The 27,496-nt window shown below is 40.1% G+C and overlaps 1 protein-coding gene across 2 annotated transcripts in view; it reads right to left on the minus strand.

Annotated features, from left to right (window-relative positions):
• MNAT1 (MNAT1 component of CDK activating kinase) overlaps positions 1–27,496 on the minus strand; it is a 117,906-nt gene that overhangs the window by 77,033 nt on the left and 13,377 nt on the right. For both annotated transcript variants that reach the window (XR_014226547.1, XM_082284488.1), the window contains exons 2-3: positions 6,554–6,706; positions 4,866–4,939 (exon numbers count right to left, since the gene is read on the minus strand). Coding sequence is in view for 1 of the 2 variants with exons in the window: in XM_082284488.1 (XP_082140614.1) it covers positions 4,866–4,939; positions 6,554–6,706 (227 nt within the window). In the remaining variant the exon portion in view is untranslated. The remainder of the gene's footprint in view (positions 1–4,865; positions 4,940–6,553; positions 6,707–27,496) is intronic.

Consider the following 27,496-nt stretch of genomic DNA (forward strand, 5'->3'; position numbering starts at 1 on the left):
CTTTAGTGCATGAAAACTGCATCTCCCCTCCCACAATAAACACCTACCAGCAAAACAAGTTGCTCTTTGACACTGCATGGTTACCAGCCAGCCAAAACATCTTTCAACATATTTTCTAATAAATTTTTCATGAGCTTCAAACGTCTTTTCATCAATATTTATAGAATACAAATTCTTGCCATTGTATCCTCACAATTACAGCTGACAAGTCTGTTTTGCAAGGGGCACTAGGGCACAAAAAATAATTAAGATATTATTTCCCTCTCTTGTCCCTTGTCCCCTCCACAAGTTACTTGGCATTTAAAACCCAACAACTATAAAACCAAAGAACACAGTTGCTAATACTCAACACACTAACTTTTACTAGGACTATGCAGCACTTTTTTTATTTGGCCTGCTTTGAGTTCTGCCAGAAATTTATTTTAAATATAATTCTTAACTTTGAAAAAAAAAATTCTAGAACTAGAAGAACTAGAAAGAGTTAAAAATCCCAACTCATATGCTACACCTACCCTGAAAAAATATTGGTGTAGATCTGAATATGAGTGGCAAAGCAGATGGCTGATTTGAAAAGGTTTCAAAGAGAAGACAGACTTATTTTTGTCAATGTTGAAATATAGCATAAGCCGATATAAGAGGCCTGAAGCCCTTCAGGGAAAAGAAACAGAAGCTGTTTTGTATGCAACAATTATTTATCTACTTATCCATCTCACATTGGTTGGTTTATAAAATGACTTGCCTTGAGACATCTGTTAAGTATAACAGGAAGACTATTGTGTTTTTGTGAAACATTTCATTCTATTTAGGTGAAACTTCCAACTTCTGAAATTCAGCCTCTACAGGGAGACTTTCTCTGCTTTTCAAAACAACACTGATTATACAATTCTACAACAAATGGAAAAATATTTTCAAAGTTATAAAAAAGAAAATGAGACAAAAATTTTAATTAAATGGCACAAGAATTTGTCCAGAGATGTAACAGTATGAATGAATATCACTGCACTACAGGACTCAGTCCCTCAAAATCTCCCTGTTTTAGACTAAGACTAAAAACTATTAGCATTAGTTCATTATAAACAATATTGCTCCCATCCTACTATAACAACCCCTTAATTATCATCTTTATAAAACCCCAGACTGGGAATGGCAGAGTGCTACAGAGGGAGACAACCTCATCCTCAGTCTGCCTGGGATGTCCCAGGTTACTGTGGCACCTTCTCTTGGTGCTTTTAATGCCTGATCCCTGTACTTTTAAAAGGGGTAGGAACGGGATGAGGGGGAGAAAATATGGAAGAGAATTTAACAGGTCCCTTCCAACCAACATTTCTGGGATTGTAACAAAATAATTATCAGAAACAAAAGAAAACCCACAGTTAAGCCAGAAAAGTCTAGTTAGGTATTAATGATTGTTTCTGTTTATCTTCAGTGGTCTTTTATTGAATCAATAATTTTTCCAGAAGAATTGCATGGTAATGAATGATTGAAATCACTCAGCCCGAATCAGTCTAAGACAGACCATTTTGGCTGGAAGTGTGAAACCTCTGTTCACATGAGATGACTGAAACAGATCTCTAATAAAGCTGCCCAATTTCCAGTTCAGTTATTGCCTTTGTCAGGACCAGCAACACCATCCTCGAGAACACACACACAGAGGGGAAAAAAACCAAACCACAAAACAATAAACAGCACAACCCACAAGTGATCACAGATAGCAAAACCCTTTCTATCCAAGGATCACTTGTGAGATAAGTGTTCTGAGCAAGACAAGTCACGAGGCAGCCGGTATTGCACAAATTCTTGGAGGAGTAGGGAGATACAGGAACACACAAATAACAGCAGCCTCCTTCGGAGCTGAACGCAGTGAATGTTTTTAAAAGCAGCAATTACCGCTAACAATTGTGTTGCGGTAATGCCTGGGGGCCTCACTCAGGTACCAGGAGAAGGTGCCAGGCACAGGCTGGGAGGCGGGTCCTGCTCCGGAGAGCTTTCACACACAGGCCTTACAAAAACGGCTACAGAGATACTCTGGGGAAGAACAAATACTTGGGGGAAATAGAAAACTTTGTAGAAAGAGCAAGAGAATTCACATTGTGCCCAAAGAGTGCAACTTGTATCAACACTCAAAGGTTTAACCATGTCCCTCTCATCATATGGGCACAGACCTGACCCACTCAGATACATGCTGTCCACACCTTTCCCAAAGGCAGGTTTTAACTCTCACTTTATTTTTATTCCTTGTGCTAATGACAACAAACTGTGTTTACAATGTTCTCAAATTGTCCAACCGATTTTTCTTCTGGGGAAAGCTTGCTTTAAAATGTGGTTTTTATTTAAAGCCTTGTTTAACACATTTTAGCCCAAAGCATTATTCACTGGCTACACTCTAAACCACTTCAAAAACGTGGTTTTTATAACAGAAATCTTTAAAGGTGACTATCCTAATGTTTGTTTGACCTTCCCACATACACGTGCTGCTGCTGCGCCACCCAATTCTTCTATTTCAACAGAAAAGGTCTGTAGATATTAAACAGCTGATACGAAGGGGGGAAATGTGTTAAAAGTGAGGTCAGCAACTGCTCTGTCTCATTCCATTTCAAGTTTTGGAGCTGACCTACCTGAAATATTTAGAAGACCTATCAGAACCAGGGTCACATGAAATACACCTATACAGCATGTTTACATTTTGTCTCTGCTAAGCACCTACTTTATTTAAGCCCCCGCAACAACTCCAGAAACAAAACCTTCCAGCAAAGAGGAAAAAAAGTTAAAGCTGCATTTTGACCATCTCACAGAAAAACTGAAAGTTTGAGGCAGGGGGAGAGAGGGGAAATCCAGTTCCCTGTCCCCCTACCTTCCCAATGTGACAGCTTGAACAACTACCACCAGCTACTGCCAACCTGCTGAATGTTGGCTTCACAAGGCAAAACTGCCATGCAAATCCTTTCTTTTCCATCTTGTAGCCCAGTTTTTCACATGAGCAAGCAAGCAGGGAATTCAGAGACACACAAAAATGAAATTACTACTCTCAGAAGTAAAGTATGAGATTATCATAGAGTCAAAGACACTTTTAACACATTGTTCAGTCACACCATTCACAACATGCACTGGAAAAAGTCACACCAAACAACTGCCAGGTGGGGAATTCTTCTCAGGAGCACAGCAGGGATGGGCTTGGAGAGAAATGTCCAATGGGCTTTGTCACCAGGGAGAGAGAAGAGAGCTTGAACTCTTGCCTAAAGTGGTGTTGTTGAATATAACCTGTCTTCTGGGATCTGTCTGGAGCTGGTAGATCATAAATGAACCCATTGACAGGGAAAATTAAGAGCCTTCTGACTGCACCCCTTCTTTCCTCTCATCACCCTGGTAGCTACATGAAGGAACCGGGATGCAGTTGGACTTCCAATTCTTTTAGTATTTTAGGTGTCCCTCTCAGGTAACTAACTCCAATTCCTAAAAACTCTATCAAGCTTCTTCATTATGTATTTGCAGGGCCAAAACAACTATTGGCCAATTCACTCTCTTTTATAAGGTTACCAAGACCAGCCAGGTTTCTGCTGCTTCTAAACCAAGTTCCCAGTACAGGCTTTGGAACCATTTGCAATGTAACCACCTAATCCCAAGAGCTGTAGAATCACAACATCCTGCAAAAATTCATGAAGTTCAGACAATTTCAGGCAAAATTTCAACTCCCTTGTTACAGACGTTGAAAAGCCCTGCAAAAGCAGTTAAGTGGGAAACTGTATTTAATGCCACATAAATAAATGCAGTTTTGCTTTCCATATGCACACAGATTCTTCCAGGATCCTCTGGCCATTCTTTCTATTCACTCCCTCCTTCCCCCATACCATTCCAAAAAATATACAAACAAAGCTACACCCACATCATCTCCTCCAAATATTTGGACCCATGTGAGTGTGAGTGGTGTTTCCCAGCCACACAATTTGGCTTCCCAGCCTCAGCCTTCTGATGCCAACAAAAACATGCTACATTGCTCACGGCAGTAAGTGTACGGGATACATTTCTACAAAACACCACAGTGCAAAAAGGAGCAAGGGCTCCTTTGAGAATTGAAGGAAAAGTGGCATCTCCATGGTTTCCTCCAAATCACATTCACTGCCCCTCCTGCCTGCTCTAAGTCACCTCTTCTTCCTCCAGGTCAAAAAAAAAAGAAAAGCCTCAGAAGCTCACAAAAACCAAGAAACCATTTAGGAGTTACTCCTTTGAACACATCCTTGTTTTTCTAAGCAAAACCCATCACTCCACCATAAATCACAAGTCACCCTAAGAAGAAAATCAGCTCTGTTGATAACATTGTCCCTTCCCCACAGGGCAAAGCTCTGCTTCAGCTAATCCAAAGAGAAAGAAATCAATGTCTGTTCCTAAACCTTCTCCTTCTGCACAGCAACATAAAATGCTACCACAGTGGTATGTAAGGTCATCAGCTTCAAAGCAGCTTCAACTACTGTACTTGCAGAAGCAAAAATGATGAAAGACACCATATGGCTTCTGTCATGGTAGATAAAGCTAATGGAAGCATATAATGAAAATTTCAATTTCTCCTTTCTTTGTTTAATTTTTGCCAGTGCAGCATTGACAGTCCCCTGCAAGCCTTTCTTTTCCAGCTATAAAGCACTGCTTCCTCTTTGGATTGTGGTTTTTTTCCTGGCAGATAAAATGTTTTACTTAACAATGTCCTACAGTTCAGCAAATATGATTAAAATCCAGAAAAAAAGTAATTAGATAAAAATCTGATACTATGATAAATCATACTGAACTTAGACATTCTCACAGGCAGCTGAGTCAGAAGATAAAAGCCTATGGTCTCATAAGCACAGCACATCAAAAATGCAAGCATTAAGACTTACCAATTTCTTCTATTTCTTCCAAGAAATCATTATATTCATCTAGAGTGGGAAAGTCTTCCTCTCTTTTATTGTATCTTTGAGAGAAGAGAAAGAAGTATTTATACAACACAGAAAGATGCCATTTCCATTCAACAAGGCTTTGGCTACAAACTGATTAAGCATTGATCTAGTTTTATCAAATATGTGCTTTGTGACTCCCAAACTAACCAGAATCTTTAATGGAAGACAGAAGTGCCTGTTCCAAAGGAAAGGAGGCAGCCTGGAAGAAATCAGTGCTATCTTTGCCTATTGTTTGCCAATTCCTTTTCCAGGGTTACAGGTAAACATGAGCACAGAGGCCAAGATAGAGTAACTCCCAGCCAGCCTCTTAACAAAGGCAGAGGCAAAAGTAACACCCACAGAAAAAAAGCCTTTCTAGAACTATTGGAAAAAGGAGTTTGGCTTTGTGCCAGCAACAGAAAGCATATGTCAGCCGCAAACTGAAAATGCTACACAATTATCTCATTTCATATCAATAAACCATTCCAGCACTCATTTTCACCTCTTCAGAGCTGGAGAAAGTAAAAACATGAAGGGACAACTGGCTTAGAATATGGACAGCCTTCGAAAGTCAAGATATGCAGACTTTCTTCCCAAGAAAACAGAAAGCTGAGATATTGGCCGATCTGGGGACCGTGACACCCAGGAATATAAAAATCTCATCCCAACAACTCAGGCCAAATTCCAATTTGGGGGCATTTTTTCTGCCTCCTAAAAACTAATCTGGCAAACCCAAGTGGGCCAAGTATTTTCTAACTAAACTTCATTTCATATTTAGTGAGCTCAGTTGACTTATTCCAGTTTGACTTCTGTGCACTTCAGTTGACTTTAAAATCAAACATCAAAATTATTACTCCTTTCCACATCAGCATCTTGGTATTCAGTGGCACAGTTTCCCCACACCTCAGCAACATCACATGATTCATTTACTATTGTACCAAGACTTAGATAAAAGCTGACAAGCCTACTACCTGTAAGTTCACTTATGCACACACAACTCTCTCTGGGTTGTTACATTTATCAGATTTTCTTCTATCAAAACACCAACTGGCTCACTTATTTTCCTTATAAAATGCTGCTTCCTGGCCACAAGGAGCGAAATGCAATTTTAGACCTCATTTATCTCAATTCCAAGAGCTTTCAAATCTGCATGACAGACTGGTAACACCAGGCTTGTAAGGAACCATTTCCACTAACAATTGCTGTGTGAAGCAAAAAACAATGTGAACTCTCTTTTTCCCATTTTGATTTTGAAGGGAACTGGCCTTCAACTCTCAGAACAGGTCCCCAGGCAACAAAACAATCAAGATCCTGTTTCTTGCTCTACTGCCATGTTCACCCCCTCAATATCTAATCATCTCCATTTAGGAGCCAAGTCTTTGCCAAAGAAGGCCACACAGAAACACCCAATATCTTCTAATGCTAAGCAGGAATCCTGCAAGGCTAAATTGAGAATTCAGCTCCCAATTGTTGCACAAAATCAGATCCTCTGAAATCCCTCCATGATAAATGGAGTCAAGTCTTATGGTTTGTCACTTTAAAAAAAAAAAAAATAAAAACTTCCTCTTTACTACTGAATAAGTCAATTTTCAAAAATTGTGATCCAGGAAATACATCCATTTTCTGTTCTTTTGAATGGTGACACTCACATTTTCAGCACTTTCTTCCGGATTTCCACTTCCTTGTCAACAGCAGGATCCTCAAAGAGCTGTACCCTGAAGTTACTCTTCCTCAGGGGGGTATCACACTCGTGGCAGTTCCCAGCCCCTCTCACAAACAGCAGGTCCACACAGCTCTCGCATCTGTGGGAGAAAGGAAGGGGTGCAAAAGCAGGCAGATGTTAAACAGGAAGTGAAACACAGGACTGCCCCCTTTTTTTGCTGTTTGCACAGCACATCTCCCCTGGATTTCACAATTTCTGCAGCACCCATCAATGGCAGGAGGCCATGGCTCTCCACCCTGGCTGAACAGCACAGCCTCAGCAGCACAAACACATTGATTCTCCCTGCCCAACAACTCCGGCTCTTTGCTGGGACCAAACATTAATCCAAACAAAATGATGGGGTCTGTATCAAGAAGAAGCTTATTTACTGACACCAGCAAACCCATTTCACATGGACCAGACTGCAATATCCTTATTTACTCTAAGCACCACCTCGATGCACAAAAAACCCTGTTTATTTTCTTGATGCAGTGCAAGAAGAACTCAGTCCAAGCATGGATACAAATCCTGCCTGCAGACTTCCAAGTGTCTGCCAGTCCTATCACAGAGAAACTGCTACAACAAACCCGAGCTAAACTCCAGCCCAGCAAAGCTAAAAGAATCAAAACACCATTTCAGTCAGCAACAAGCTTTATGCAGCTCTCCTATGCCTTCTGGTAACACTTTTTAAATTGCACATAAAATAAACTTTACACAGAGGCTGCACAGAAATAAACCAAAAATACCTTTCTGCTTTTATTTCTCTTGACCTAATAAAGACTTCAGATTTTAACAGGATACTTGCTGACCTGTCAGTTGGCATTTAATAAAGGAAGAACACGTAACAAGAAAGCTGATTTTAAGAAAAAAAAGTACTTGGTTAGTAATAATGTGCCAATTTCTAGCAGAGGACAACACCTGCCGCAGTCATTTCCTTGCTGGGGAGGCAAAGGGGTGCCTATTTATAGCTTCGCTATACTCAAGCCAAAACAGTTGTACATTAAGGGCTAAGCCACGTTTTGCCTTCACAAACCCAGCACAAAAGCTAAACAAGTTAAGAGAAACAACACTGACATGGTTGAGAAAGATCTTAAACAAAACTTTCACAGTGCCGACCTACCCCCAACTAAACTGGTTCCAGTCCTTACAGAGGCAGAGATGAGGAGAGCCAACCAGTTTTACCCAGCTTCTGTTTTCAAGATTAGAAAGTGCAAAACAAACACGATTGTACCTCACAATTTAAAAAAAAAAAAAGGGTAAATTTTTTTGTTGTTGTTAACACATGGAGAATTACAGCTTCAGCCTGCATCTTTCACAGCAGCTGCCAGTGTTAAAGAGCAAACCTTGAATTTACTTGGGCATTTTCCTGTTCCAGAATTCCTCTAACTAGGAAACAAAGTGTATTTACATGTACAAATTATCTAGGTAGGGAAAGATCAAACTTCATTAGCACATTAGGCCTAAAATTCAGAAGTTGCTGGAACATGGGCTCAACAAAATAATGAGAAATTAGTGTAATGCCCATAATGAAAGCAATTTAGGCCCCCACTATAGGGGAAACAATAGTAAATGCAAGAGAGCAGGCAAGGCAGGGAAAGGGTTTCTCCTTCCTCCCCCAACCTGTCCATGCATGCAGGAGCCCGACATAAGGACAGCTTCACTGTCTCCTTCATTTTGGCAGCTCGTGGTGTTTGTGTCTCTCTCAACACAGCAGCCAAAGCACAGAAAAGTCCCTGCCTCCTTTTTCCTAAGTTATAGAATAAAGAGAGTAAAACGACAGAACTCAGCAAGTGGACCCAAGTGCAGGTGTTTGTATCGTTTTTTTATCATGGTATTGCCTAAGGACCAACAGAACAGGAGCTCCATGTGCAGGATATTATTCACAGACAGTAGCACCTGAAACTACTTCACTCCTTGCTTCCCTAAATCAAAGACATTTCAAGTTTGCACAGGACTTGACTGTGGAAAAAATCTCTCCTTGGAAAAGCACTTCATGCAAGTGCTTCAATGCCTTCCCAAACTGAAACCACTGTTTCTAAGGCTGCAAAATAGCTTTCCATACATAAAAAGATGAGTCAACACCTCACTATGGGAATCCCACATCAGGTGATTCCATTCTCACTCACTCATGCACATCCACCCTTATATTTATTTGGAGATAATTCCTTCTGAATTCAAAGGGGGTTGTATGGGACAAGTCAAGGGCAGACCTGGACTCTGTCCATATCCTGCCTGCTCTCCCATCTCCAGACAGATTTAATATACATAGTTAGATCCCAAGCTTCCTTCCAAGCAGATCTGTCATTTTTGCCCCCACAAATGGCAGCCACTCTACCACCAATGACAATGTTTGGTCACACATTTCCATCTGATTCTTGAGGAAGGAAAAAAGTCATTTCCCAAACCCTGCTCAAAGGAATTCCTTTTGGTTTCACTGCAGACGGCTAATGTCAGAGCATGTGTCATCTCCAGGAAGGCAGATTGTTATAAAGGTGGATTTAATGAATTCTTTCACATCTTGAAATAAAGACTTCAAAATGTGACTTGAAAAAAAATTACCTTGCACTGTAAAATTTAAAAATGCATTTTTTTTTTCATATGGATTATTTAGTTAGTTATTAAAGATACGTAGCAATTTCTGTGACTTCACCAGAGGTACCCAACCCATTCAGCAGCACAGAGGGACAGCCCAACACCACAACTGGTATTAGAGAGCTCCTCATGGCACACAGACCACATCAGTTCAGGAGATCCTTCCATTTCTCTCCAAGACCAACTCTTCCCCACTGGCCTTAGTAAAAAGACAGTTGACTGTAAAAGCAGGACATCATTCTGTACATCCTTCATTGGCCAACACATTATACATGGCTTTCCCCAAATGATAAAAGCACCAAACCACGTGCTTAACTCACCTTCAAATCAGGTGTTGTCTTAAATTAGGAGCCTTAAATAGGCAATTTTTCATTTGCATGTGTATTATGTATGCAGATATGCTACATGTATAAACTAATGATGACAAATGTTCATACTTTAAAAAATCACATCCATACATTTGTTCAATACTGAGTATGCCTGAAGACAACAGTTTCACATAAGATCTAAACAAACACTCGGGGTGTGATGTCACTGATTCTCCTCTTCACATTGAGGTTGCAAAGCCTCTGCACTCTGTATTCTGCTTCACACACTAACTGAAACATTTCATTACCTTTTGGATTTGAGTTTGTATCTTGAGAACAAGTAATCACAATGAAGATATCAGTAGAAAATGCCCAAAGACTTACATATGGACAGACAACAGGGACAGCTATCAGTAATGCAAACCGGGAACAATAAAGTCTCCTGGTCTTCAACACCAATAAACATTAGAAAGCTTATTTTCATTTCACGGACACTCATTTTATCTCTCTTGCTCTTCTCTTTCATCTCCATGAAATATTAAACAAAAGGCCCAGTCTCTGAGCAGTCTAGAGCAACACCACGTTTTTTAGGAAAACAAATAATCGAGCATCTACATGGTTTGGCACCATCAATGCACAAACAACACTACAGGCCCTCATATTCAAGGACTTCAGGATCGTACTAAAAATGCTTTTGGTACATTGCAGAAAACAAGCAGAGGTTCCTCCCCAGAAAAGCTGTTAAGATATTCATCAACTAAATTACACTTACTGGGAACTAAGTGTTTGTTTTGGACAGAGTGTCTTCAAAGGGTACAAGATTTGTGCCCATTCCTGCATTCCCCACACATGCACGCATACACTTCATGCAGGGATGATGGCAGATAAGGAATCAACCCTCTGGGACACCGAAGGATGAAAACGGCTCACATTAGCATAGCTTCATGGTGCTGCTCACTTTCTTAGCTTGGCTGGCAAGGGAGCAAACAAAATAGATTAAAGGAAAGCTATTTTCACAAGCAGGAGCACAAGATATTCGCTCAAAATTTTAGATTCTGCTGAGCATTACAAAAATTTGCAGGACTTTAGATATGCAGCCATTAATCATTTCAGAAAAAAAATCTTTATGGCTTTTGCTGTTGACTAGGAGTACTACAGAATGAGTTACCACCCTGCTTTACAAAGCCTATTTTTAGTAGATACACTCATTAAATAGTATCAAATACTTAGAATTTCTAAGCTCCTCTTTCTTCAGCTTTTATAAACAAGATGTTTCTGTTATTTAAAGTACCTCACAAAGCAAGTGATCCTCTCTACTACAGAAAAAACAGTTTCGATTAAAAAATAATAATACAGTCTTCTATACATAGCCAAGACTTGAACAAGAGGAGGAGTGGAAAGAATCAGCAAAAATTATGTGTTTTCACTTGTTCCTCAATTTTCATGTCAGAGGAACATTTACTTAGAGAAATGGAATTACTTGATTTATGGGGAGGGAACATTAAAAAACAGCAGAAAACACACAAGAGAAACCTTACAGAATGACATCTAGATTTTTAAATCAAAGGTGCTTCTAGAAACCTTCCCAGGCTTCTTGCTTAGCTTGGGTTAGAAAATTTGATATTCTCAAGCAGTGATTCTTGAACTGAGACAAGAACAGCCCAATTTGGAGGGAGCAGCTGTCAAACCTGTTTATTTCACAACCTTCAGTACCTTTAACAAGTCACAGTGATTTCTGCCACATAGCCAAGAGCTCATCAACTATTTGCAGTTGGCCACTGCAGCTTTATTTTCTGGGCTGATGGACTAATAGACACAGCCTAAAGGCAGGTTCCCCCATGACCTCTGTGATCCAAAAGAGTCAAAAGAACAGAGCTAAAGCCATTTTTTCCCATGTTACAGGACAGGGACCAAAAGCAGAGGAAAGAAGCATGACTCCAGTGACATCAGGTGCTTCTGAGAGCCTCAGAATAAAGGAGCTCAAGAGATCAGTAGGGAGTTAGGGATAAAAATCAGTCTTTTCCTTTTCACACCTCAGCTTCAGGAATCCATAAATCCTTATTCAAGTACTTGCAGTAGCTGCTGCCTATGTGTTTTGGGCCATCTCTTCCCAGACTGTCAAGTACAAGAGGAAGTTGGGGGAAGGTGATACCAATTACTCTCTCTCATTCCTGTTCAGATTCTGTGAAGTTCTACCAATGGGGATTTTGCTGTTCTCACCTTGTAAGCAGACAACTTGGTAAGGTTTTGAGAATGTTCTCAAAACCTTATTTGGCCAAAAAACCTACAGTGGGTCTTGTGTTCAACTAGTAAATAAACAAATCTCGCAGGTAGCACACGTGCCATGCAGAGACTACAGCTCATCATGGCAATAGGACACATCTCAGCTTTCAGGCAGAAATCACAATCTATCAATCAGAATCTATCAATCAACAGATGAGAATTTTGGGGTTTTAAACACTGTTGATAAGCTATCTGCAGTTGTCTGCAGCTCCCTTCTTTTCAGCCCAGTCACACACACTGTGACACAAAATCTCAAAGACTGCTTCACTAACATTTCATTTTTTTTCAAAAGTATCAAGACTCCAGAGAGCTGATCTGAACTCCCTCCTTTAAGCAACAAAGCAAAAGCAAAAAGAGACTCCGGTGCTCTGCCTATATCTGTGTTATGTCAATTCTCAGCGTCATCTGCCAAGCTGCTGAGAACACAATCCTCCTTCTACACTATTTATATCTTTTGGGAAAAGGATGCATGCACACCACTTCTGTTTCTTTTTTTTTTTTTTGTCAGACAAGTTCTGCTCCGTATTGCAGAAAGGAGGAGGTTAAATGAGCCCAGACATCTCAAAAATTTAAGAGACACTCTGCCATAGATAACCCTATTTTCCAAACCCCATGGACATACTCTGCTATACAGACCAGTTCATCTCAACTGCATCAGAAAGAATGCAGACCAGGTAGTGGCTGAACAACAGCCTTGACTGACTGGCATCTCAAAAGAAAAAAAAAAAGAAGACATGCTGAATCAATTAATAATAAACAAACATTTCCACCACCCATTGTGTTTCAACATCTCTACTACAAAACTATTTCAAGGGGCTGGGACCTGACAAGAAAGTTTGCAGCAAGCTAAAACTTAAATCACTTTCATCCAGTACAGATGAGCCTTTCTTTTTTCCTAGGAAAAAAAAAATTAAAGAAGCTTCTATGTTATTAACTCTGGATAGTATAGAGAAAATATTTCTATGGGTATTTAAATAAAAGTGGTTCTTTCTGACATAGTGCTGCCTAGTCAGTTAAGGACACAATCACAAAAACGTGTCTTACAGCACCATTCTGCCAGTTTGGTCAAACAACAGGCCAGTACTTGACAGGCCAATTCTTGACACTTCAAGAGCAGCTGTGTGGCATTGAGAAATAAGTGCTTTCACAATGACTAGGCACACCAAAACCGACCCAGAATTTACTCAGTGTACCAGAACAACGACTCCAAATCCATTATGGTCTACTGGGCAAACACATGCACTAAAATAATAATTCAACTGTGTCAATAACCTTTTCTATTATGCTTTATTCTCCTTCAATGAGAACTTTGCAAGTTTTCAGAGTTCTCAGCAAATATCAAATTAAGTAGTTATCAGGACCAACAGCTGCCCACAGCACAGCTGAACTTAAGTCACAATCATGAAATTTTCCACGTCTGTCTAAACTGCAGAAATTGCACTTTTTTAGACACAATCCTGCTCAATGTCACCCATTGTCTCACGAGGCAAACATACTTATTATTAACAAGTGTGAGATCTCACACCAGACTCCACACAAGATATGTTGCTCCCTTCTCCATCCATATCCATTTCTTACTTCTTGAGAAAGTCCTACACCATGGTGTGGGCTGAACTGCCCCCAGAGCTTACAGGTCTTACTAACTCAGGTACTCTGAGCACTCAGTCACACCAAACACCTGCACAAACCAGAAATCACATGGAAAAAAAACTAAAACATAGACAACAAAAAATAAACACTTGGGGGACCCAAAACAATCACAAAAAATCTTTTGCTTGATCTGAAGCAAGACTTCTACTTTCTATCCTGTATTTTCAACGCATTTTACAGTGCAACGACAGCACGTGGGAACAAGACAAGGAAATGCGGCTTTACGGTAAAAGGGGAAAAACATTAAAAGGTACTTGTGGCATGATGGGATATCCTGACCACATTACTGAGGGCTTGTCATGAGACACTCCCATATTTCATGTCTAATCTCAGAGTAAGAAGATAAAGTTGATAAGACACATCTGTCAGAGAGCCAGGCATACGACCAAGGTTTTCCAAAAAACAACAGTGGTTTGGGGTCTCAAAGGGAAACATGCAAGGCTTCAAAAGTCTCTCAAAAATTAAAATCTTGGCCCATCTTTTGCAAAGACACTGTTGAGTAATGTACGGATGTTGGTTCATCTCTCCCAGCTATTGGGAGGAACCAAGCCAAATTCCTGCCAAGAGCACAGACTTGTGTTTGACTTGAAGCATGAAAAGTACACAGCCCAGTTTCCTCAAGCTATTCAAACACTGAGACAGTGTGGGTGTATGTACACATGATTAACAACAACTGAAAAAACACCCTGGTGGAGCAATAACTGCATCATCCTTATCCTGGATAGCTCTGAAACCCCTATCAGTGCTCAAAAAACAAAGGGTAACAAAGTGATGTCCACCCCACCACTAAGCTTGCTTGGTTTGCAAAGACTGAAAGAACAAGTTGCCATGACCAAGTGGGAGCTCCTGCATAAATCTTGGTTTATAATACAATAAAATCAACTGTTTCTTTTTATGTAATTACAAATGAATGGCCAAACTCAAAGGTTAAGACATCATCTGCCATTCTGATAAGCAGCAAAAGTCCAAACAACCCTGAGTTTATATATTCAGCTGGGAACACCAGAAGTGTATCCCTACCTGTTAAATCAGCACCAGTGCCAGAGAAGCTGCTGTAACCTGCACTGCTGTGCACTGTCCTTCCCCTGCTGTCATCTCCCATAGGCCAGGATAACATTTGTGCAGACACACAGTTATTTTTTGGGTTATTTTTCAGCCAGATAAACTCTCCCACTGGGTGGGCCACACAGGCAGGTTACAGTTTGAACAAAAATCCCTAAACTAAGATCCCAGGGATAGCCACTGGGTGGGAGGGCATAAAAATCTATTCTTCCCAGCCTCTGAATCAACACCACCCAATGCTGTTTATTAAAATTTCTCCTTCCCTCTTCCAAAGCTTTTGGGGCATACCCAGCTAGTTAATCTTGATCCACAAGTACGAGGAGAGAAAAAAGACCCAAAAAGCATCCATCATTACCTCAGGGTACCCTACAAGTTGCTTGATCTACACACCTCTAAAAAGCTGAGTCAATGAGCAGTTAAAACACAAGCAATGCAATAACACGTGGAGTAGTAGACAGAGGGTAAATACTATTTTTTTCGAATTGCTAAAAATAAGAAAGCCAAAAGACCGTGACAAATTATTGCAGAATATTTTACACAAAGCACACAAGACTGTTTTACAGCCAAGTCCTTCCACAATAGAAACAGAAAGCAACACAACTGAAAAAAAAGAATTCATGCATTTGAAACAAGTCACAAAGTCACTGGGAGCTCATCACTTAAAGAGCATCAAGCAGAGAAAGCCCTATACCACTTAAATAGTACCTCGTGGTCCCCCTGCCATATGGTGCAGTCAGGAAAAGGCACACAGAACCCACGGTGGCAGCAGAAGAGCTGCTGGTGTTTGAAAGAACTACCAGCAGGATGTGAGGTTTAACCTGAAGTGACCAGTGTGGTTCTGGTCAATCACACTCAAAACAGATGAGCTCACCCTATAAATGCACAAAAAAGCAACTAGATGACCACAAGATTAGGAAGATTGGCTTTTCAGGAGAAACAGCAGAAAAAGCTACTGGAATTATAACAAGTCCAACCAACAGAGTAAAATTGTATACTGGAAATTGTACTTCTCACCAGACACAATAGTGGGGGTCTGGAATCAGAATGAACAGGAGTAACAGGACAAAAAAGTAGTTTTAAAAAAATTAACATTACTTAGTTTTTAAAAGTTTTGTAAATTAACAAGGGGAGGATTTGATGACCTGATTGTCTTCAATAAGTAACCAGTTTTGGTAAAGAAGATGATGTCTCCAGGCTTATCTATGGTCCTGGTTATGCGCTCTAACAACTGAAATCCTGAAACAACAATATCTTAGGAAGAAAAATAAAAAAGGAGAGAGAAAAGCTAGAACTACATGCATCTTAGAACATCTGGGTTATGCCTGTCTTCCTTTAAATGCTTTTTTTCAGTATTCAACCATCTGCTCCTTATGGTCATAACAGTAATCACTCAGCCATCAGTCTAAAGCAGTCTTCCCCAATTAAACACAGATTACTATTCTTCTATCAAAAAGCAATTCATTTATCTTATCTGGCATAAACCATAATACATATATGTCTGAGACCCAAACTTGATTCACTTGGATCAATTTTTTTTTTACATTGTGGAAAGAGAGAAGGTAAGATCACACCATTCTGCTTGTCTGACAGCTGATACAACACACAAGAAAATTGGAGTAAGAATCCTCAGCTTGTCCTACTTCAGATAGGACATGAAATTTAACATGGAGATATACTCTACTAGCATGAAAAAAAATCCTTTCTGCAGCAAAAGGTGGTGGTCTTGACTCAACAAATCATCATTCCCTCCTCTTCAGTCCAATCCAGCCTCAGGGAACAAAGTGCTTTTCAAGTCTGCTGCCTTTTCAGTGAGACGGACCAAAAGCACTAGTAGCCTTTGAATATTAAGGACCCAGTAGTATTTCTGCAGTTGAAATCACATGAGTTTTCTAGACTAATGCAGGTAATTTTACATCATACCCCAGTTCCCTACTAAAATTTCAATTGATTGGGGCATTATTTATTCCCTGCCCTAAAGCACCATTTAGAATGACTTGCTAAATCTCTGTTGGCTTTACTATTGCAATTTGAATAGTTGTACGCCAGAGAAGGAAGAACGATCTCTATGAACTCCTTTAATACCTCACAGAGCAGAGCCTAAATTATTCTGAACATTAAGTTGCAGAAAAGTTCATCAGAAGAAAGAAAAACAAACAAAAAATGCAATGCTATAACGCTTTATTGCCATATTTAATCCAAATTCAGGCTTAATCTTTCAAGAAATAAGCCTAGGCAAGTATGCTTTCAAAAGAAATGTTTTGCCAAATCTGCTTTCTTTTTTAACCTAAAAAAGTAAAAGAAGATGTAAAGAATGAACCCAGAATCAAGTCAAGCATCTCCTGTTGCAATGGGCCACTTATTTAGGAGTGGCTGTGCTACCTTGTGCCTGAAACTCATTGACATCAGATCACTTCCCAACACTTCTGATCCACTGACGATCTTCAGCATCACAGGCACCTCTTCTTGGGCTCTGTGCCTGCACACCCTGAAAATGCAGCACTGACAAAGACAAGTTCCCTGAGTTACAGGTTTAGCTTTAATTCCTGCAACCCAACAGATTTTTATTGCACTTTCTTTAAATGCTTCTTTCTCTCCCAAATCTCAATTTTCCCCATTGTAAGTGCAAAGACGATATTCATTAGAAAAGCCCCACAGTAGCAATTCAGTTTCCTGGCCTCGCTGGTCTCATTTGGGAATCTCCCACTTCCTACCAATTTTTAAGGGTCATTCCTCACTTCATTTTCACATAATCCCCAACCAACCATTATCACATCTTTTCTCAGCATGAGATAAAATACAGACTGTGCTTCATAAACAGTGGAGACCTTAAGATTACATTCTTGGTGGGACACAGCATGATAAATATTTCAGGGATGTCTTGAAATACCCTACAATATACATACAATACATGGCCAGTGAAACAAATATTTTTAAAAAAATACATCTTTGGACTCATTAAAAAAAAAAAAAGGGAAAAAAAAAGAAAAAACCACCAAAACCTCCTTCCCCCATCCCACCCTGGCCATTGAGCAGGTCAGATTTCAATTTCCTTTCTAAGGGTGGCAGAAATCCTGACCTACTTAAAGCATGGTAGGGAACATTTTTTTTTGCATTTTAAATTAAATCATTCTAAAAAATGCTCTTTCCTCAAGCTCAAAAATAAATACCAACTGCTATTCTTCCATTTAAACCATTTGGTGAAGGTCATGCAAACTTTTTGAAGCTAAATTGTAAGGTCATATCCAATGCCAACTACTTTTAGGTATTAAAAATAAGGAGTACATGTCAGACCTTCATTAGCTATGCTGGCATCTCAACCACTTCCTACAGATTGCAGGGAATAAAAACCCAGCCCTACCCCAGAGAAGCTGGAGGGAGCTTCATAGGTTATCAAACACAAAGGACAAAGTGAGCAAACATTACTCACCACTGCAAAGATGTAACACAAGCTGTTCTCTCGAAGTTACAGCACATTTCAAAGAAATTTATCATGATGAAAATTTGTGATGCATATTCAACCTTTTAGCATTTGTTAGTAGGAAAAGCAACGAGGAGAATCAGTTGCACAGAGGGAGCAAGAAGTGAGACAGCTTGTATTAACAGAGGATCAAAAAGACAAAAGCAAAAAAGTTTTAACAAAATACATTCTGTTCTTGTTAGGACTTACCTCGGCACCCATTCTGCCACAAACCACACAAAGCAGAACACCCCAGTGAAGTTACTCAGCAGCAGATGCAGGCGCTGGGACGAGGGAGGAGGACACACAGCTGCCTCCCCACACTGGTGAGCTGATCATGATCAAAATGTTGTCAAATGATTTGCAGTCAGATAAATATCCACAAATCTGTTCTTCATTATGGGAAGTTCCTCCCACGTACAGCAAATTCAGAGTACAGATTGTTGGGATTCTGTGTGTGGCTCATTTTTATGTGTGGAAATAGCCTGGAAGAGTATTTTTGAATGCCTGTTCTAACATAAACCCCACCTGCCACCCTCTGTGGAACAGGTCTAACTTACTCATTTTGTTCATTCCTATCTCTGTGTAATGTTAATGGGAAAGAAGGAGTTCTCCATTTCCATTCACTAGTTCAGCAGTAAATATCACACAGACAACCAAAGCCCACCATTATCCATGGCTACACCCATATGCTTTGTGCCACCACAGCCCACTACTCTCCCTGATTAACTAAAGAGCCACTGAAAACACATAAGGAAAAGGAAATCTGGCCCAAGATTCAGATGATCAGTTCCAGACAATATTTGAGCTGATCTGTTTTATCCAAACATCAGCTGAGGAGCATTCCACAATGCTGCAGGTTCTCTCATAGTAAACCACACTGCTCCATAATTATACAGGATCTGTGCACGTATTCAAAAGCAGCATTTATTTAGGCTCACAACTGTATTAAAGGCCATGTGCAAAGAACATTGTTCCTGGCCTGAGAAACAGTGAACACTATTTTCCCTATCCATATAAATCACACACAATAAATGCTTGATATTATCTAGTGCCATTAGAGTAGTCAAATTAAAACAAATCAGTGGAGAACACCCTTGAGCACACTAGGAAGTTTGAAACACAGAATTTTATGCTTTTTATATGCTCCTAGTCTCAATCAAATTGTAAGCTTGTACACAGTATGAAAAGGCTTTTTTCACAACCACCTACTGAAAAAGTAAAAATTAAAAATCAACACATCTATTTTACATGTGATTTTTTTTGATTCTACAGATCCTTCCAGACAGCAATAGCCACTAGCAATTCCATCATGACAAACAATTGGGAGATCCAATGAAGAAACAAAAAAAGCAAAGGATCAGTTTTTCAGAAAGCAATGACCCCTCCAATTCCTGACATTTTTGGGGTCTCCACATAACACTGACCACTTTTCACCAGCAAGCTGCACATATGCAAAATATTTAATTCTCTCTACCCAAAAATTAATCTCTATAGAGATACCAGACTGAATTATCTACTCTCATCATTTTATAATGCTGTTTTATATTCCTGCTATTTATAACATATTCTTGTTAATTTCTCTAAAGGTCTCAGATTCCCATCAACTTCAGCTACTTCCTCAACTTTCAGCTTTTTAAGAGCAATCCATGGTGCTTCCACCCCCTAAAACCACATGCAATATTTTGGATAGATGTATAAGGTGTTCCATCATTTACCAGCATTTTCTCCAAGAAACATTAGGAAGTTATAGAAAAGTGATCACCTTCCCTACTCTCACAAAGCACATAAATCAAGTTTACTAGTGAAAATAAAACAAAGGGATCCAAAGATAAGGAAAAGATGGGGTGTTTGTAGATACTGAAGAATGCAGCCTGGCTATTGCACCCAACAATTAAAGCCTGAAAAGAATCCAGTTAGGGACACAGGCTGTGGTTCATGAGTCAAGGTGCCATTGTGCAACTCGGGTATCTGAAAAGCAACTACAGCTCAACTGAAAAAGACATTTACAGCCCACCAGTCTACCCAGGACAGAAAACACTGTACTGGGTGTTTTCCTTGGAAAACCCTGTAAAACGAGTTTGGTGACACCCACTGCAGCTGGACATGAATCCAATGCACAAAGTTAACCAGTTTAACAAAATTCCCTGGTGAAAAGACATGCTACAGTTGGTCATGGAAATCAGAAAGATCAGGCCACATTTCCAAGATGCCTGAACCCAAGAGAGAAAGAAACCAGTCCTGTCTGTACAGATGAAGCACAATCATTACCTGCTGCCCTGCCACCAACACCTGCTCTCAGTTAACTGGAGCAGGGGGATGTCAGGCCTAAAACTGGAGCCCCATCACCCTACTTTAGTTACCTTACAAACAAGGGTTGCCCAGGTCATTAGGAATAAATAAATGTGTAAATTAATTCAGTGATCCTAGGGACATAAATAATATTCTTTTCCCTCTTTTCAGGAGGCATTTCCATGGCTCTTTCTGCTAAGTGGCATATCTTGACCACTACAACATGCTGAGCCTTCAAAACCATTTTGTATTAAAGAATAGAATACATGACTCAGACAGTTTTAAGACATAGATGCTTACTCAAAAAAAAAAATACTCCACCCCAAAATATCACCTTGACAGCAATATATATAACAGCTTCCAGAACTGGCAAGTACTTGTCTGCAAAACTTTCAAGCGATAGAACTGAGGCACCTGTGAAATACTGGGATTTCTGCAGAAATCAGTATTATACACTGGACAGAAACCTCCTTGCTGACCAGCCCTTATGTAATTTTAAGGCAACAGAATGCCAAGATGATCAATTTTCACCTTTTATCTGAAAGTGTTCTCATGGAACAAAGACTCTCCCCCACAAAGGAGTATTTCCTGCTGGTCATTCCCTCTTATCTGGTTGCTGAAGACCTTGACAATACTGATTGGAGCACTCTCACTTCTCAGGGCAGCTGCACTTAAAGCACACAGATACAATCACACTCCCCTGCTGCCCAGGCTGTACAGGTGGAATTGAATCTCTGTCAAATTCTCATAGGCTTTAAATGATAAACTGTTAAAACTGGGGGAACGTGCACAGCAGAGGCAGCTTAAATGTAATATGATTTAATTGCATAAAGATGTGAATGCACTAACAAGATAATGTATGTTTAGGTTCTGCTAGAGAGGCAGCAATTGTCACTCCGGGCACAAAGTCTGACAGTTCAAACTGTCACCAGCACCTGCCTGTACCCCCACCTACACAGCAGTGAACAGTGAAAGACAAACCCAGGTGATTTCTGCTCGGCAGCTTTTATCAAAACCAGATTCAAGTGAGGCTAAACGGGTCTATTAAAAGGCCAAGCCAAAAAAGGTTCTTTGGTTTTAACAATATACAATTAAGTCGCTTTTCACATGCCCAAAATACTCATTTAGCAGGCATGTTAACACTCAAGACTTCATCATCGATAAGCTAAAAATGTGTGGCTGAACAATAGTTTGCACATTCTCAGACATAACGCATCGAAATGTGAATACATTCAGGTCTTTTTTACTACTAAAAAATGGCCTAATCCTTCAATCAGTTACTACTGGGAGAGGTGAACTGGCTTTACAGCCCTCTGGGAATTGAGGTCTCAAGGAAGAGGGGAAACAAACCCTCAGTATTTGGTGGGCTTCAAGGAGGTCCTGGATTCAGCTCCATATACTTATTTGAACAGTCTCACAGGTATCACCAGTAAACAAAAAGCCTGTTCATTACTGTTTGCAAGACCAGGCCCCTCAAGACAATGGTCTACTGAAAGCAAACAAAAAACCCAGTACACAGAAAGGAGAAAAGAAAAAAAAAACCAGATAGAGACACTTGAGAAAACACTTATTACATGCGCTGCATAAATCCCATATAACTGGAGTTTTTGCTTTCCCTAGCAACACTGTGTGGGTCCAGGACTGCCCAACATTCCCCTCTGCAAGCAGCCCCAGCAGCGAGGCCATACTTACACCAAATATTGTGGAAATCTCACCAGGAACTATTTTCACTTGTTCTTTCCTACAGACAAATACTCCCCAGTTTTTGTTCAAAAACAAATGCTATAAAAACCAATATTAGACTACTTAGATTATTAAAAGGAAACCTGAACACTCATCCAGAAAAGTGAGAGCCTAAACTTGACATAAAACTCATCATAACAGACCACAACCTGCTCTGTTCCACTCCCGACACCAGCAACAATCTTTCCACCGCCAAAACCAAAAAGTATCTCTTCCTGCTCTGCAGGAATGACTTATTAACCATCAGATTCATACACAACAGAAAAGCAAGGACAAGAATTGCATTGCCCAAGGACTGGTCCAAGACATGGAGCCTTTCACTCCCCGTTCTGGAGTCAAAAGTGTACATATTTGGGCACAGTACCAAAAGTGCAGATGCTCACTCCTGGTTGTCCTCCCTGAAGATCACCTTGCTGTAAAGGTCACAGAGCAGAAATGCTTCCTGTGTGTTTCACAGGCTGATGATGCCACCTGGGGAAAATGCGTCAAGCCAGTCACTCCCAGAGCATTAAGGAAAACCGGTTACAAGACAAAAGCCTTCCTCAACTCTGAGGAATGTTTACAAATGTGATGAATGCCAGTGTGCCCTAGCTTGCCAGCTTGAAAATAAGTCAAGCACCTGGCCCTTAGCACAAAAGGCTGACTCACCTGTACAGCACCTATTACTTTGAAAAGACCCTAAGTTTAACACTCCCGGGGACACAAAGTACTCTCAGGAGGCTGACGGGAGCGTGACTTTTCCTGTCCTTCCCTCCCTCTGCACACACCAGCACAGACAGAAGTTGTGGGATGGCTTCCCAAGCCAGGGGACAAGAAAGCTGAGGACAAAGATGACTTGCATACATGTGATCTCTCTGACACTAAGACACCCCCCTGACACCAGATCACCTCCTCTGCTCCAAGGAGGGGTGAAGAAAAACACCACAGAGACTAAGAACCACAAATACTCTATGCTCCATGGAGTTCTAACTCCAGTGTTACTTCCCAACCCATCCAGGAGCTCCACTGAAAACTAACGCATGAAACTGAGTAACCACTTTAGCACGAGACGCTGTATAAACTAACTCAGGAGGAAATTGTTTCTTGTTCCCACTATATGTTCACCTTTCCTGCTCAAATCTGTTTACTTTTTCGACTATAGCTCATTCAAAGATTCTTCCTTTCCCTGCAGAGAACTCTTGAGCTGGGACTCATGAAAGGTCTTCTGGCTACTATCAATGTAATCGATATTTAAAAAAAAAGAAAGAGAGAAGCCAAAAAAGCAGTTTGGTGACAACAGTCATGATGCATCAAATATCAAACTTGCTTCACTGCCATTCCTATTACTTCTCAAATAGATTTGGCTTTGTATTACCTTCATCTTCACTTATGTAGAGAAGAACAATAAGCCAAACAAAACCCATAACTCTTATCAAGGACCATATCGTGCACCTTCCTGAGTAATCTCTCAAAGCAGCTTTTGATTCACACTGGTGACAATGTTAGAAGTCCACTGTGAACCAAATCCCTGCACAAGTTCTAAAGGATGGTGAAAAGATCTAAATGAGAAGAGACATGAAAACTCTTCCCCCACTTCAAGAAGAAAGTTGTCTCCTCCCCATCATAGCTCTTTTCAAATTGCAACACTTTCAGTAATCCACAAGTGATCCTTTTATTTTCAGGAAAAAACTTTATATAACATGAAGAGGCAGTTTGTTGCAATTTGTTTAAACTAAATCCAAACCCAAACCACAATGTGTTTGAGCAAAAGACAAATGGAGCCTCTGCAAGTTTAGGTTGTCAACTAAAACACCTTAGCTCCCACTGCACGTACTGGGGAAATTGCATGGGATCATTTCAGATCAAAGTTTTTTCTGCATGGCTGACACACACCTACATGGGCACTTTAGGCTGTAGGAATGGTACCAGGACAGCACTCTCCTGGCACGGCACTGAAGTTATCAATAAACACATGCAGGTACCTCATACAGATTTATATATTTATTTTTACTGGCATCAAACATGGCTACTACAAGTGCAAGGTCAAGTCTAGTCCTACAGTACCTCATCATACTTCTAGATCTGCCCTGCAACCTCTACAACAGCACACGTGCCAAGGAGTAGTACAAGGAGCTAATTCAGCTGATAACTAGCTTAAAATCCCAAAAAGGATCGCCTCCCTGAACTGATTCACAGTTCAGCGCCAAAAAGAGGGTTGGAACACAAGGATGGGACAGGCATGTGATACAGGGAACACCTGGATTTTAATTAGCTGGAGTAACCAGGGAGGCTCAAGTGGAAGTCTAAACACACCTGGAGCTGGTAATTTTTACTTTTTTTCTTAGCCACACCACTTCTCTTCCTATTGTCTTTATACATAAAAGGCATCACCACTGATGTCTGATCATGTACAAAGCATAAAAATATTTTGCACCAATCAGGCCCATCACAAAGCTCATTTGTGCTGGAAGCAGAGTGTGGGGAGAGCCGTAACATTTTGGGCACAAGCAATAACAATACCACGGAAAGGGCACAACCACAGATGCCTGACAAAGGTAAATGTTGTAATACAGAATTTAAGACCTTAAACAACCTGGTCTAGTGAGAGGTATCCCTGCACATGGTAGGGGGGGTTGGTTCTAGATGACCTTTAAGGTCCATTCCAGCTCCTTAACACTCTATGATAAAATAAAACTTGTAAAAATTCCGAAATTATACTGCAGAGAAAAGCTAAAGTATAATTACCTACACTAATGCAAATACCCTTTTCTGGAATGCCCAACAGCTACTCACAGGATTGGCACATTCTAAGTTTAACACTTTACATTATGAGGCTCTCAAAAGGCTGGTTTTATTTGCTGGGGAAGCAGCCTGTGTATTTGAAGTGTAGATGGAAAAAAATTTCTACATTCCCCTTTTAGCACATACAAAAATGTAGAGACCCATAAAACCATTATGATTTTTCTCGTTAGTAAGATGAGGCAGCACTGCTTTAATATCACAGGAGAAATACATAGGCATAAAAGGTTTTATATCAAGAATGCTAAAGGAAAGGAAGAAATCAATGATCCTCTTATTCATTGCATATGCTTGATTAAAATATTGTTATTATAGCATAAAACATATCCTGCAAGATGAAAAACACCATTCCATGTCAATAATAGTACTCTACCATATACACAGAGGAACCACACTGAGTCCTTATTTTTCAATTTTCTAACTTCTGGGTGTTAAACTCTAAAACAAAGCTTGGAATGTAGCTTTTATGTGCAATCTATACATTCCTCCACAGACTCGAAGTAACAGTACTCAAATTATCCTTAAAGAAACTGGAAAGAAAATTCTGCAGATATTAGGAAAGAAAAATAAACAGAGTTTTATTAATGAAGTTGTTCCAAACTTACACCAAAAAATGCTCTCTCAAAATGAAATGAAGTTGGACTGGTGTATTTATTACAATCCCTAGTCAAAAGCTGACCTAGTCAAAAACTGGCAAGTGAAAGGTCTGGTATCACTCAGAAGATGAGGGACAGCCATTTAAGACCTTTGAACTGATCATATTTAAAGGGGGAGATGACACAAACCTACACCTCTCCTCATTCACCTTCAGCTTCTGCTGTAAATAGTCCAAGCCAAATATGAGAAGTGACTGTATCAGGACAAACTCCCAAGCCTGGTGCTATCAACTTATCTTAAATAAACTGTTTGTCTGTGTTAAGTAAACTATTTAACAGAAAAACAACTGTCAGAAAAAGTGATGTACATTTTTTAGAAGTGAAAATAAATAGTAGGGGTTTGATCCTAAAAGTAGTCATCACATGCAGATTTTCACTATTTCTGTGGGCTACTTGCACGATTGAGGCTACACTGGCACTCAAGCACCTGAAGAAGTGAGCCAGTCTTTTGAAACAGCAGCCTTGTTAACACAGCTCTTTCATCCATTCCTCTGTTATACTGCTCTGCATTCCAAACAACTAGGAATGGGAATTCTAAGCAGAAAACTGATTTTTTATTATTAGGCATCATAAGTTCAGTAAATATGGAAATCAGTCCACAGTGGAAGTGTCTATCATTGATACACAGCTGGCATTGCCCAGGGTGAAGTCCCTAGAACAGAAAAGCACACAGACATTCACCTTCCTACTTCAGGACGTGTGAGACTTAATTGCCCACACCAGATCTGATCTTGTAAGGAAGAAGTCTCTGAAAGCCTTGAAAATCATTTAGGAAACAGTTCAAAAGTTTAAAAAGCAGTGTTCTTGCAGGACCATGCAGTAGGGAACAATCCAGAGCAGGGATTACAACCCAGTGTGCCGCAGGGACCGCAGGCTGCGCTGCGTTTCCCACAGCTTCCGTCCCCTGGGCAAGGGCTCCCGTGGCAGCAGTGTAGAGCTGACTGAGAGCAGGAACAGCACCATCCCTACCCCATCCTGGCTGGCTGTGCTCTCAGGGACTACCCCCAAGCCTGTACCAAGGACACTGCTTCAGAGCTGCACCTCCCAGGAAAAGCCACTACCACACCCTCTCTTGGTCTGCTCCGAGAAGAGACCACCAAGGTCAAGTGGCAAGTCTCAGTAAAGGTTGAATAAAATTGTAGGACTGCTTCACATACCTGAAACAGTTCAGGATATCCATATAATATGCTCAGCATACTGTTTTCATTTGCAAAGCTGCTAAAAAGTGCTTAAAAAGTTGGATTAAAAATATATATAGAAAAATATCCTGCTAGTGTAATGCTCCAAGCAAATTGATGCAAGAAAATAAGAACTGTCAAAAGAAACCAGGATACAAACATGTGCCATGCAAGTGCAGCTTCCTGCTGGTACTATACTAAAATTTTTTTTCAAGTTAATAGATGAAACAAAACATTGCACATTGCCAAGAATGGTATTCACTCCATCCCCTCTCTCTACATTACCCTTTGTATTATTACAAAGGCAATACTATGTGTAGTAGAGAATGGTTCTGGTTATTAAATTTTATGTTTCTCTTCTCAATGGCATCACATTGTATGTGGCCTTTTCCTGCAATTAACATCCAAAACACAAATTAAGTATTTATGGATAAACGTCAGTTATGATTATGAGAAACAAAAGGACCATAAATTAAATAATGCAGATAGAATAAAGTATTTTCACATGATCAAAACAATGTTTTAGTGTTAATGCTTTCTTATTCTAATTGAAAATGTAACTGTGTACTCATAGGTGTCGTTATTGCATAAAATTTGGTAAACAATACCATTTTTTCAGCATTATGATTCACTCCCAGTAAGAAAAGGCCAAGCAAGCCTGGTTGCTTCTTCCAGCAGTGCAACGTTACTGGATGCTTCATAGGTATCTCCAGTTTGAGACTGTCCAGAGTGCAGTAGGGTATTTTCACAGCTATTCCTAGACTATTTCCATCTTTTGTAATAATTATCCACAATTCTATATTTTGTTCAGTGTTACCAGCTCCCCCACATACCCAAAATATTTTCCCACTATTGTACTTTTTAACTAAGGAACTAACCCCAGGCTTGCGA

Source organism: Coloeus monedula, assembly GCF_965178545.1.
Source record: "Coloeus monedula genome assembly, chromosome: 6".
Taxonomy (NCBI): domain Eukaryota; kingdom Metazoa; phylum Chordata; class Aves; order Passeriformes; family Corvidae; genus Coloeus; species Coloeus monedula.